This window comes from Ochotona curzoniae, unplaced genomic scaffold (genome assembly GCF_017591425.1).
Source record: "Ochotona curzoniae isolate NIBS_2020 unplaced genomic scaffold, NIBS_Ocur_1.0 scaffold_3223, whole genome shotgun sequence".
Lineage (NCBI taxonomy): Eukaryota > Metazoa > Chordata > Mammalia > Lagomorpha > Ochotonidae > Ochotona > Ochotona curzoniae.
In genome coordinates, this window is record NW_024467108.1 from 6916863 (window position 1) to 6931115 (window position 14253).

General features: G+C 40.0%; 1 protein-coding gene across 4 annotated transcripts in view; it reads right to left on the reverse strand.

Moving 5' to 3' along the window:
* RSF1 (remodeling and spacing factor 1) overlaps positions 1-14253 on the reverse strand; it is a 123531-nt gene that overhangs the window by 80959 nt on the left and 28319 nt on the right. For 3 of the 4 annotated variants that reach the window (XM_040964222.1, XM_040964219.1, XM_040964220.1), the window contains exon 2: positions 11702-11793. In XM_040964222.1, coding sequence (XP_040820156.1) covers positions 11702-11793 — 92 coding nt within the window. Of the gene's footprint in view, positions 1-2797; positions 3091-3215; positions 3240-11701; positions 11794-14253 lie in introns of those variants that run through there. The other variant, XM_040964221.1, reaches the window with a different exon arrangement.

Consider the following 14253-nt stretch of genomic DNA (forward strand, 5'->3'; position numbering starts at 1 on the left):
GAGCAGCAAGGGAAAAAAAGCTCACTCTTACATCATGTCAGCACCTCAGTTGGCAGCGTACCTGCTATATCACAGTGCTAGTTCCAAAAGATTTTGATTCTGAGTCAATCTAATTGATCTGGTTTTTCTTTTATTCATTATTCTGGATCATAAAAAGAATCCACTGCCAAATCTAAACTCATGAAGCTATTCCCTGTGGTTCCTTCTAGAGTTTTAAGGATTTTCATCTTATATGCGGGCTAATCAATTTTAGGTAAATTCTTGTGTGCAGTTTGAAGTAGGGTATATACTTGTATTTTCTGAAATGCTGTATTTCAATGACTCATCTTTGTAACAAACATTAAAAATAAATAAATCCAAGAAAATAAATAGTATAATAGGGCCTGGTGTGATGGCCTAACAGTTAAAGTACTCGCCCTGCATGCACTGGGATCTCATATGGGTACCAGTTTTACAGCCAGCAGCACAGCTTCCCTTCAAGCTCCCTGCTTGTGGCCTGGGAAAGCAGCCAAGGACGGCCCAAAGCCTTGGGACACTGCACCCGTGTGGGAGACCTGGAGGAAAAAACAGAGACAGAAAGTGAGATCTTTCACCCAGTGCTTCACCCATGAGATGCCTGCAAGGGCCAGGGATGAAACAGGCTGAAGATAGGCCTGCAGCAGGCCCAGGGTGATGGCTCAATGGCTAAATCCTCCCTGTGCAAATGCCAGGATATCATATGAAAACTGGCTCCTGATCCAGCTGCCCTACTTCCCTTCTAGCTCCCTGCTTCTGATCTGCAAAAGCAGCAGAGGATGGTTTTTGAAAGCCTTGGGACTCTGAATCCATATGGGAGACCAGGAAGAAGCTCCTGGATCCTGGTTCCTGGCTTTGGATCAGCTCAGCTCCAGCTGTAGTGGTCATTTGAGGAGGAAACCAATGTCACTTCTCTTTGTAAATCTGCCTTTCCATTAAAAATAAATAAATCATTAAAAAAATGCTGCATCATCTGGGTCTCCCATGTGGTTTTAGGGATCCAAGTGCTTAGCTCATGTCCCACTGTTTTTCCCAGGCTAGTAGCAGAAAGTTGCACTGAAAGTGGAACGGCTGGACTCAAACTGGCTCTCATATGGGATGTAGGCAGTGAAGGCATCAAATTTACCTGATATACTCAAGTTGACACTTCAATAAATATTAAATGAATACTGCATTCTATCATTTGAATCAGTCAAGAATGAAGAAGGTATAGATATGTATATATATATTTTTTAATTGGTTTACAGAGTAAAGGAGAGACAGAGAGAAAGATCTTCTGTCTGGTGATTCACTCGCCAAGTGGCTACAACAGCCAAGGCTGAGCCAATCTGAAGTCAAGAGCCAGGAGACTCTTCTATGTCTCCCACGCTGGTGCAGGTTCTCAAGGCTTTTGGCCATCCTATACTGCTTTCCCAGGCCACAAACAGGAAGGCTAGATGGGAAATGGAGCAGCCGGGATGTAAACAGGTGCCCAAACAGGATCCCAGCACATGCAAGAGAAGGATTTAGCTACAAGGTTATGGGCATCGAGCCCAAAAAGCATATAGTTTTAATACAATATTCCTTTGCAATGGATCCCTTCTGAAATTTCAGTAGATCATTTCTAATTTTACCTCTCTAATCTATCTGCCTGACTAACGTCATGAGGAAAATATTATAAAATACAGAGAGCAACAGAGACACTTAAGACAAAAATTTCAAATCTACTGGGTCACATTCCATCTATCCAGAACAGAGAAGGCCAAGCCACGACAACACCATGAGCTGGAAACTCAACCTGGACCTCCAAGTGGGTGGCAGGAATCTGAGTACTCAGGCCATCACCTAAGTACTATGCATTAATAGGAAGTTGAAACAGGGAGCAGAAACGGGATGTGAACCCAAGCTATTAAGACATGGTAAGCGGATATCTCAAGAGGCAGTTTCATCAGTAGGTCAAACACCCTGAGAAATCTTTTTTTTTTTTTTTAATTTATCTACTTTTATTGGAAAGTAAGATATACAGATAAGGAAAAAGAGAGGAAGATTTTCATCTTCTGGCTCACTCCCCAAGTGGCAGCAATGGCTGGAGCTGAGCTGACCCAAAGCCAGGAGCCTCCTCCAGCTCTCCAACGCTGGGTGCAGGGTCCCAAGGCTGTGGGCCGTCCTTGACTGCTTTCCCAGGCCACAAACATGGATCTGAATGGGAACTGGGGCCACTGGAATTAGAACTGGTGCCCAAATGGGATCCTGGTGAATGCACAGCGAGGACTTTAACTGCTAGGTTACTGGGCTGAGCCCCTGAGAAATTTTTTTTGGGGGGTGGGGAGGGTGAACTTTTTTTTGAGAGTTTCTAGGCCTTTTAACCAAGATCATGCGTAGTATGGACTTTTTTTTAAGATTTTTTATTTTTATTGCAAAGTCAGATATATACAGAGAATAAGAGAGACAGAGAGAGAAATATCTTCTGTCCATTGATTTCACTTTATGTAACCGCAATGGCCAGTGCTGAGCCAATCTGAAGCCAGGAGTTCTTCCAGGTCTCCTACATGGATGCAGGGTCCCATCTCCTACATGGATGCAGGGCCCCAAGGCTTTGGGCCATCCTCAACTGCTTTCCCAGGCCACAAGCAGGGAGCTGGATGGAAAGCAGGGCTGCCAGGATTAGAACAGGCGCCCATATGGGATCCTGGTGTGGTTCAAGGCAAGGACTATAGCAGCTAGGTCATGGCACCAGGCCGAGAAATCTTTTTAAATTAGATTTATATCACATTCTTCAAAAATACACAGGAACTGTACTTACCAATGTGAGGTATCCGTGCATATAAAGGGTCATCAAAAGTTCATGAGTTTATGCCTATACAGATTTCTGTTTCTTTTCATCAATACAATACTATGCTGTATTTTTTAAAATGTGATGGGCAGAAGGAGAAAGATAGAAAGTGGAGAGCTTCCATTTCCTGATTCAGTCCCAAAAGTATTCCTAGTACCAGTGTTCAACCAGGGCTGAAGCCAGGACTTTGGAACACAATCCAGATCTTCTACATGGATGGCAGGAATCCCATTATGTGAGCTATTTCTGTTGTCCACAACAGTCTATACAGGCAGAAAGCAAGAATCACAGAAAACAGGGTCAGAACTACACTGTGATACAGAATGTTGGTATCTTAATCAATAAATTCTAAGGGCCCAGTGCACTAGCTTAGTGGCTCAATCCTCACCTCGCAAGGACCAGGATCCCATATGGGCACTGGTTTGTGTCCTAGCTGCTCCACTTCCCATCCAGCTCCCTGATTGTGGCCAGGGAAAACAGTTGAGGACGGCCCAAAATCTTGGGACCCTGCATCCACATGGAAGACTCGGAAAAAACTCCTAGCCCCAGGCTTCAGATCGACTCAGTTCCAAACTTGAAGCCACTTGTGGAGTAAACCAGCAGACAGAAGATCTTCCTCTCAGCCACTCCTTCTTGCTGTAAATCTGAATTTCCAAATAAAAATAAATAAATTTTTAAAAAGGAACATGCCGCCTATGGTATACCTATGTCTTTAAAAAAAAAAAAAAAAAAGAAACAATCAAAATAATTAACAACTAAAGGAAACAGAAGTGTTTCATGGAAGCATGAAACCACTGGCCAGTAAGTTTCTTCGTGACTTGTCAAGTAAAAGGAATGTGAAGCATGGTAAAATCAAGCCATATCCACCTAAGCAAGGGGCTAACAGATCCTAGCAGAACCACTAGGTTGAATTCTGAGTCACCAAGTTTGTCTATTTTTAGTGGAATAAATCCAGCAGAGATTTTTGGATTTTGTTCCACTGGAGATGATAGTCAATAACATGTTAGTAACCTTAACACAATGAAAACCATTGTTTTAGTAGTTACTAGATACAGCTCTATCAATTAATTAATAGTAAGAGTTGCTGACTGTAGCTTTGAAATAGTTCTTACATGCACCCACTCCTTTCCATTGTTACAGCCAACCTCTCTTGGTGCTCACCTGTATTATCACAGTAGCCTGCTTACCACATTATCCTAGGCCTTCTCTCTGTCATTATGTCTGGATACTTTAAATACATACTGCTAGGTCACCTTAGTTCAGCTATCCTAGGGAGACACCAACAAGAGATGGCAAAAAGGTGCTAACACTGACTGATTAATGAGTGTAGTGAGCTAAGGCTAGGATTAGCAGCACACACTTAGATGTCTTATGCAATGCCTGCTATGTGCAAAGGCACAAGAACTAGAAGATGCCATATATTGGCTGAGGATTATTTAGAATCCACTGACTTTAAAAGGAAACGAAACAGCTATTGGTAGCAACATATATAATGCTATCACAAAGAGAAAGATACAAGAACAAGAGCTATTCAAGCTGGAAAGCAGAAACTTCATCAGCAAAATACAACTGAAGAGAACTGAGAACAAATATAACAGAAGGTGATGGCAGCCATGAGAAAGAAAATGGAAACTGTGTAATTTATAATATTAATTCACAGGAGATGAAAACAACCATTCAAAAAACTTAGAAAAGAAAGATAAATGCCAGAAGCACTTCAACAAGGGTATTTCAGAATTTTTGCTTCACAAAGCTCTAGGCTGGAATGCTGGCTCTATTAATTTTAGCAATATTAGCACCAGACAAGTCATTTCATTTCTCAAAATCAATTTTTTTTTCCATAGAATGAGAAAAACCAGTTTTCAAAAGTTGAGATAATTTAACACCAAGCCTGCCACAGTGAACATTCACTTATAAATACAAGATGTTTTCTTTTCACTTTGATTTTTCCAAAAGATGTATTTATTTATTTGAAATGCAGAGCTACAGAAAGAAGGAATCTTCTTGCCAAATGGCATCAATGGTTATGGCTCAGCCAGGTCAAAGCCAGGAATCTAGAACTTCATCCAGGTCGACTACATGGGTGGTAGAATCCCATGTACTTGGGCCATCTTCCATTGCTTTACATGGCACATTAGCAAGTGGCAAGGTCAAAAGTGGAATGCTTGGCACCTGAATCAGTGCAGATATGAGAAGCTAGCACTGCAAGGGGGCAGCATCACAATGCTGGCCCCAAAATATGGATTCTGTAAAAGTTAAACCTAAGTACATGAAGGAATACCTTCCTAGGAACAAACCTTAAGGAGACAGTAATATTTAATCTAGTATGAATAGCTAAATCTAGTGTGAATAGCTATAATGCTTAACTACAAATAATTCAGGGCTTTCTTATAAAGAAAACTTCCTTTCCCTCCCTTCACCCCAATCTACAATCAAAACAAGTGGATTGGTAACATGGCTAAATGGCTTTGGCAAAGTTACTTACTAACCACTATTCATTCATTCAAGAAGTAAGTATTAAAACACAGGTGTGCCAAGCACTCTGTAGGCATGGCATCGGCATACACTAGAAATCAACAAACTTTCTATAAAGGGCCAGAGATTAAATATTTTCCACAGTGCAGAGCAGCTGGCTAAATCTGGTTAAGGATAGTGTACAGTGCTAATGTAACTAGAGAAAACATTTTTCCCAAGTTTTTTGTTTGTTTTAAAATCTATTTTGTTATTGCAAAGTCAGATTGACAGAGAGAAGAAGAGACAGAGAGATCTTCCATTCACTTCCCAAATGGCCGCAACGGCCAGACTGAGCTGATCAGAGCCAGGAACCAGGAACTTCTTCCCAGTCTCCCACACAAGTCCTGGATCTCAAAACTTCGGGCCATCCTCTACTGTTCCCAGATGACAAGCAGGGAACTGGAAGGGAAATGGAGCAGTCATGACACAAACTGGCATCCACAAGGGGATCCCTGCACATGCAAAGGGAGGACTCCAACTACTAGGCAATTATGCCAGGCCCACCCAAGTTTTACTGATGAGATTTAAACAGCAACATAAATATCATATAAAATTTGTATTTTTCATACACACACACACACCAGGTTCACTATAGACAGTGTATAACATATAAACATAATAATTTGATGCAGGCAAGGAAGTACCAAGCAAAAAGGAACTAGGGTTGCCAATCCCTCCTTGTGGCACCACCAGCACTATTCAAACTAAAAAGAAAATCCCAGCTTCCACGAAGCAATTAACTGAAGCTAGCGAAACATACCTAACACGGCTGCTGACAGTGTCCTTGGGATCATCTTTAGCCAGTTGCAATATCCTCATAATAAAATTACCTCAGCTGCCACTCCTACTCCTATCATTTGCCAGCTGCCATAATACTTCTAAGATTTCCAAAACTGGGCAAGGTAATTAGATGTGTTTCAACTCTGACCTATGAATACTCAATTAAGTTCTACTTTACACAACACCTCCCATGCCTACAGATCATAAAATAGGGATGGCCTCAAACTTTGTTAAGTATAATCCACTCTTGCGTCTGCCTACACTCCGTCTTCAGCGTGTATTTTGACTTTGCATACAAGTAACTCTTGCTTTAACTTACACCTGTGTCTTGTCCTCAAATTCTTTGTCAGCTCTTGAACCAGCAACAGTGTTAAAAACAAAGGGGGGGAGGGTAGATAACAGCTCATTTAATTCAAATTCAAAATAAGTAAATCAATCCATTTTAAATATACATCAGGCCCCACAGTGAAAAAGTAAGCAGGTGAGGCAGACAGCGGCCTTGGTAGTCTGCTCCTGGGGCAGCATTCTGCACTTGCACAACTGTGCCAGGAAGGGAGCAGGCAGGCAAGGGAACTGATAACACTGGGGGTCAAAGGAAGGGGTCTCACAGATGGCCTCTGACCTATAAAGGATGCCAGAACCAAAAGTGGATAATCAGCTTGCTACACCACTGCACTGGCCCGCAAAAATAAACACTCCTTTGAAAAGCTGGGTAAACAAGAACTGAAGAATGCACATTGTACGTGACAAAGTGGGCAGCAGGAATCTCAATGCTGTTGATAGCACAGTGGGAGCAGGAACTAGATAGCAAGAATGCAGGAAGAAGTAAAAAGGCAAGTAGAACACATATGGAGAATTCTTGGGAAGTACAATGAAATTAGAGGTTTGGCTCTGTGCCAGTATTCGTAAATAAAACAGTAGTCAGAAAATGCTCACATGAACATCTGTAAGTTTCAGTAAACTCTAAGAACAGTATGGAAGCAGATGTTATCACCATAACTACTCTGGTAGAATACAATTTTGCATTATGTCAGAATGTAAATCATCAAGATGATCAAGACAGTAAGAGGAAAAAGATACAACAATTTTTCTACCATTTTTATTTTATAGCCAACCACTCAACAAAAATGCGGCAATGACATAACTAAATAGTATCATTTTTCCATCCAAAGGAGTTTTAAAAACACTCAAAATAAAATAAATAGTGGGCCCTGCGGTGTGGCTTAGATGCTAAAGTCCTCACCCTGAACACGCTGGGATCCCATATGGGCACTGGTTCTAATCCCTGCAGCTCCACTTCCCATCCAGCCCCCTACTTGTGGCCTGGGAAAGCAGTCAAGGACAGACCAAAGTCTTGGGACCCTGCACCCACGTGGGAGACCTGTAGGAAGTTCCTGGCTCCTGGCTTCAGATTGGTGCAGCACTGGCTGATGAGGCTGCTTGGGAAGTAAAACATCTGACGGAAGATCTTCCTCTCTGACTCTCCTCCTCTCCGTTTATCTGACTTTGCAATAAAAATAAAAATAGAAAATAATAAAATAAATACTTTAGTTACTTTAGAAATTCAACCAATTTACAGGAGAAACTAGTAATTTGCAATTCTATGTTCCACTTTTTTTGTTAGATTATTCTAGCTACTTTTTCTTCTTATAGGTAAAAAGATCCCCTCCTCCCACTTCTTCTGCCTACCTCCTCATTCTCTGCCCATCACAGTTTTTCCCCATATTATTACAATAGTATATTCCTTCAGCATCAGTCACAAGTCCAGTATTCTGCCAACTGAATGTAGGTTTGTAGGTATAGGCAATGGTAGGAAGTTCAGCATCCTATTATCAAGTCTTACTTAACAATTTCATTGGGAGTCCTCCTTTTATTTGGGAGTAGAAATGCATACTGCAATGCTATGTTCACTTCCTGGTATGCTAGTCCCCATTATACATCTCATCTATGAGAATATATGAATATACGTGCTTACCTATGTATCTATTTATCTTGTATTTTGCATGCCGGTTGTCTTATATCAGAGAAAAACATGATATTTGTCCTTTTAGGATTTGCTTATTTCATTGAGTATACTGGTCTCTAGTCAGGACCATTTTTTACAAATGGTAGAATTTCATCCTTTCTTATACCATGCAGTAGACATTCCACAGTTATGATTCACAACCAGCGTTACCACTTGATAACTCCCCAAATGGAATGGAATGGAATACATTAAATGTCACAGAAGAATCGCTAAATCCAGTCTGCAAACAGAGCAGTGGTCACTGTAAGGTCCTGCAAAGTGGAACACTATGAAAGAGTATGAAGTTTATTTTGGGGATGATGAACAAGTTCTAGATCAGAAAGTGATGGCTGCAATTCACAAATATACTAAAAACTACTGAACTGTACACTTCAAATGCACTTACAGTATGTGAATGTATCTCCATTCAACGTATTACTGAATGTATAATTCAATCAACAATTGTACACCTGAAGGATCATCTAAAATTATCTCAAGTCTCTGTCTTAAAAAGGAACTGAGACCAGAGGGGGCAAAGGTGATTATTCATGATCCTACAATACAGCTAGGGTCAGTATATAAGATATAGCAGTTTCAATCATCAAACATTACCAAATAAAAATTTTTAAAGTATGTAATAAAAAAATTTATTTACAAGATACTACATTCATTCAAGTCCCTTTAAATGTTACTATAGAACCAGTGATTTGAGACCCCAGTAGTTCTTCCTAAGTTTCAAACTGCTGACTCTTCATTGCTGGCAATGATAATCCCAGTAGCTCCAGGTCCAACCCAGCTTCCTGCTGATGTGTTGGGAAAAACAGTGGGGCTCCTATACCACGTGGAGACCTGCATGAAGCTCCTGGACCAACACCAGCTGTTGAGATTATTTAAGTTGTGAACCTGGGGGTGGAAACTCTCTATTTCTGCCATTCTATGTAACTCAACCTTTCAACTCAATAAAATAAATCCTGAAGAAATAATCATTAGTAATCACTTTGTACAAATAGGGATTTCACTGATACTTGAAAAAGCATATCTGGTAGTTTAAAAAATGACTTACTTCTCCTTCAAGCAAAAATATTTCAAAGATTTAATTTAGCACTAGACAATTAGGCTTCTAGAGAATCTCATTGCCCCAAATTTTTGTAATGTGGAACTCGCTTCACAATGCTTTAAACCTAGGTAAACAATAATAAAACATGTTTTATACTGGATTTTCCTAAAGTCACACACTCCTACCATCTATTGTGGGGTGCCTCTGGTATTTCACCTTGAATCTGAGCAGTTTTAACTTCTTCAACCAACAGAAGAGGGAACAAGTACCTTTTAGAATTCCTGACCCCAAAAATCTTCGAGCTAATTAAAATGACAATTATTTGATTTCTCTTAATTTGGAGTGGTGTACCATAACAGAGATAACTATAACAGGTCATGATAATAACAATACAAAAAGAAGAAATTCTTATTTATTTAATTTACCTGAGTGGGACAGATAAAGACCCGCCATCAGTTAACTACCCAGATGGTTGTAAGAGCAGGGCCAAACCAAAGCAAGAAGCAAAAGCATCTGCCAACCATCTGGGCCATCTTCCACTGGTTTTTCTCCCCACAGGAAATAGAGTGCTGACACAAGAACCAGTGCCTAGATAGGATGCTGGCTTCAAAGGCAGCAGTTGAACTCAGTACGTCACAATATAGGCTCCCTAACCAACTCTTGGTCACTAATGATTATTCTTTCAACAGAATTCCATAATCATCTGCTCACAAGAAAAAGTACATGTATATAAGCATATTTTTAAAAGCAAACAAGAAAAATTATGTTTTAAACATTTAAAAACATAACCTTATGTTTTAAAAATTTTCAGAATGCACCTTAAAGACATCATGTAAAGTAGAAAAATACAATAATTTAGGCTTAACACTCAGATGGAATTCTAGACAATTTATCTTGAATGGTATTGCCTTTACAGGGGAAATTTTTTTTTTAACTATTTTAATTTTTATTGGAAAGACAGATTTACACAGTGGACAGACACGAAAGATATCTTCCATCCACTAAATCATTCCCCAAATGACCTCTACTCTCAGAGCTGAGCCGATCCAAAGCCAGGAGCCAGAAGTTTTTTCTGGGTCTCACACACAGGTACAAGGGTTCTAAGGCTTTAGGCCATCCTCCTCTGCTATCTTATCCCAAGCCACAAGCAGGAAGCTGGATGGGAAATGGAGCAGCCAGAACACAAATCAGTGCCCATATGAGATGGTGGCACTGGCAGCTTTAGGATGAGTCAAATGGGCTGTTGTGCCAGGGACAAAGGGGTCAATCATAAAAGCTTATTAGGATAACCTAGGTTGGACCATTTTTGTGGCACAGTGGGTTTAAGCCACCACACTTGCTGCCAGCATCTGATATTAGCTCTGATTCCTGTTCTAATTGCTCCACTTCCTACCCAGCTGCCTGCTGATGGCCTGAGAAGGCAATACAAGATGGTCCATGTGCTTGGACATCTGTAATCTATGTAAGAGACTCAGACGAAACCCCTGTATTTAATCAGGTCAATCCCTGACCATCACAGTCATCTGAGGAATGAACCAATAGATTTACATCTGAAGTTAGGAACAACTCCTGGCTCTGCCTATTCATGCATGATCTTAAGCAAATAATACAACTGCCCTGGACTTATCTGCGCCTGACCTTATCAGAATGAATTTTAAGGAACATGGAAGATTAAGAGACATAATACTTCTGAAATCTAACTTTAGGACTCGAGACAATTACTTAATAGCAACCAAGTATGGATTTGGGCATCACTGTGTAACTTTGACTATTAAAAAAAAAATGCAGGATCCTGTGTAATAGCGTAGTGGTTAAAGTCCTCCCCTTGCACATGCCCGGGGTCCCATCCAGTCGCTGGTTCTTATCCCAGCGGCCCCGCTTCCCATCCAGCTCCCTGACTGTGGCCTGGGAAAGCAGTCAAGGACGGCCCAAAGCCTTGGGACCCTGCACCCATGTGGGAGATCCAGAAGAGCTTCTGGCTCCTGGCTTCAGATTGGCTCAGCTGCAGCAGTTGCAGCTGCTTGGGGAGTGAACCATAGGACAGAGATGATCCTCTCTGTCTTTCTTCCTCTTTGTATATCCGCCTTTCCAATAAATAAATCTTAAAAAAAAGAAAATGCAAGCATACTGGGGCAAGCATTTGGCAGAGTGGCTAAAGTACCATTTCCTTATGCTTGAGTTCATATCCCAGCTCTGCTCTGGATTCCAGTATCTGGCTAACTGTATACTCTGAAATGAAGCATGTGATGGCTCAAACTGCTTAGCCCTGATAGCCACAAAGGAAACCTGCACGAGTTCTTGCTCCCAGAACTGGTATGCGGTCCAGTTCCAGCTGTTGCAGGTAACTGGGAATGAACCAGTGCAGAGGCAATTGCTGTTTGCCTGTCTCTTTCAGCCTTGCAAATAAATACATTGATAAGTAAATAATTTTTGAAAGAAAAACTTAGGCATATTATGGAAATATAACATCAATTTATACTAGAGCAATTTTACTAATGTTAATTTTACAAATTGTTACCTTGATCAAATATTTTTCCCATCTGTCTGCTGTAACGGATTTGCCAATCTTCCTCATCAACTTCAAATGGAGTTCCACCAATTCCTTTGGTACTTTACAGAGAAAAAAGTAAAAACAGACCACTGTTAGCAAGCAAAAGAAAGCATTTAATTAAAAAAAAATTCCCCCACTCCTAAAAACATTTTTAAATTAGATACTGATCTTAGCTTTTAGATCTTTGAATCATAAAAGCCTAATCTAAAACAGCATAAGACTGAAACAATTTTAAGAGAAACAAGAATATTTGCGTTTTCCACCAAACTATCATGAAGTAAAAGGGAAACTTAACTGTGAACGTTGGGTGATAATGACATGTCAATGTAGGTTCCATCCTATACCATCATAGCACATGTACTACCACAGCCCAGGATATCCACAGCAGGGGAAGGCTACATTGGACTAAGAGGAGCAAATGTGAATCTAAGAGGTGTAGGTAAAACTCGAAACTTCAACTTAAAATGTTCTATGACTCAAATACCAGACTCAAAAGAATCTCTGGGGAGTAGGCATTTAATCTGGTGCTTAGGACCTCCAGAGCACCTGGGTTCGAATCCTGGATCTGGCTCCTGACAGCCAACTCAGAAGTACTGGTAATGACTCAAGTAATTGGGTTCCTGCCGCCTATGGTCTAAGTATCTGGCTCCTGGCTTTGGCCCCAGCCTAGACCTGGGAAAACTGCAGGCATTAGGGTAATAAACCAGCAGACAGGAGCTCTCTCGTTTTCTCTGCCTCTCAAAAACAAATAGATAAATGTTTAAAAAAGAATTCTCTTTTTAAATAAAATCATTAAAAGCATTTAACTTTACAACTGAAACTGTCAATCTGTTTGTTGAAAGAATTAGAAATAAATTGACTGTTTTTTGATGTGCTAAATTTCTTTATAGCATTCCCTTATATATCTGCTTGAGAATCTCCACCAAACACCAACACACACACAGTTATAGTCCAATGTACTGGCTTAATATTCTGTGCAGTTCTAATTATTAACAAGTTATTCTAAATTTAAAAAATTAAATTTCCAATAAATAATTACCACACTACTCTCTTAGTCTAATGTTTACAAAACAGTATTATTAATCTTTCTTCAATCCTTAAGCCTTCAAGACTGGTATATCTTCCCTTAGCTTCTCTGTTCAGACTGTAAACATACTTCTGCCAAATACACCTTGAACATGATATGGTTATGCTTCTGAATTATAATAGACCACAAATAAAAAACAAACACCTGTGAAATTTTGCACCTTCCAACTACCAAACACAATCAGTGACAAATAATCACAAGTGTTGTTTAAATCAAATTTCCCTAATCAAATACACTGGGAAAATGCCAAGCTAAAAAAATATATTTTCTTGCTAAGTGGAACTTGTGGAACTGTCTACTGATTTCTCTATGATACAATATGACTATTCAAGACAGTGAGACAATCTATAAAATTCTCTAATATATTTGATCTTACAGCAAACAAGTGCTCAAGCTGGGAAGTAACAGTCTAATTTTTTTCATTTGTTTTTTAGACTTAACCCGCCACTGAAACGTCCCATAAACTGAAACAACTTTTAAACATAAAAATATTCACTCAATAAATTTCTTTGGTCTATTGTTTGCGATTAAGAAATAGTTCCTATCCTTACTTAATTTTTGTGAGTGGTCTTCTTAGTGGAGTAGGAGGGCATACAGGGAAAAGGGAAGGAATGTAGTGAGACACAAGTAAATAAACAGTCAAGCTAAAACCTGAAGTATGGAGCTGAGGGAGAAATGCAGAGAAGAGAGAAACACAATAGATGCAAACAGTTGAAATACAAACAACAAAAAAATCCCAAAAAATGATGATAAAAACTAAGGCATTGACACAGGAACAGTGCCCGTTCATAAAGAGTCTTAAAGGCAACATTCAGAAGTACAGATTTTGTTAAATAATTTTAAGGAGGAGAATGCTCTGGGTTTTAGAAAAATCTCAATGACTGAATTGAAAGAAGACAGATTTTCAAGTAAAAGGAGCTCTTAATTTTTTTCTTTTAGGAAATGGGGTGCAAGGCAGAGTTAAATTTAGAGAAACAATAATCTGCAAAGAGGGGAGTAACTTGAACTATGGCAGAGGTAGTACAGACAGAAATGAGCAGAACTGAAAAACATCCAAACAAAACTAATAAAACTTACTGAAAACCCACTGGTCATGTAATCAAGAGTCAGAAAAACACCTGAGAACTAATTCAGGTAATGTGTAGAGGTCAATGACAACACAGTAGGACAAAGACCTGGGCTCAATTGGTGCTTCTATATGTGGATTCAGCCAAGTCCTTGAAAAGCATATCCTCTTGGCCAGTGCTCTAAGCCAGGCCACGCCATTGCCTGAAGACTCCGGCATCTCATATGAATACCAGTTCAAGTCCCAGCTATTTTATCCCCGATCCAGCTCCCTGATGCACACAGGAAAGCAGCAGATGATGGCCAAAGTGTTCAGCTCTCTTCCATCCATGGCTTGAGTAGGACTACTGCTGCAATTTGAAGAGTG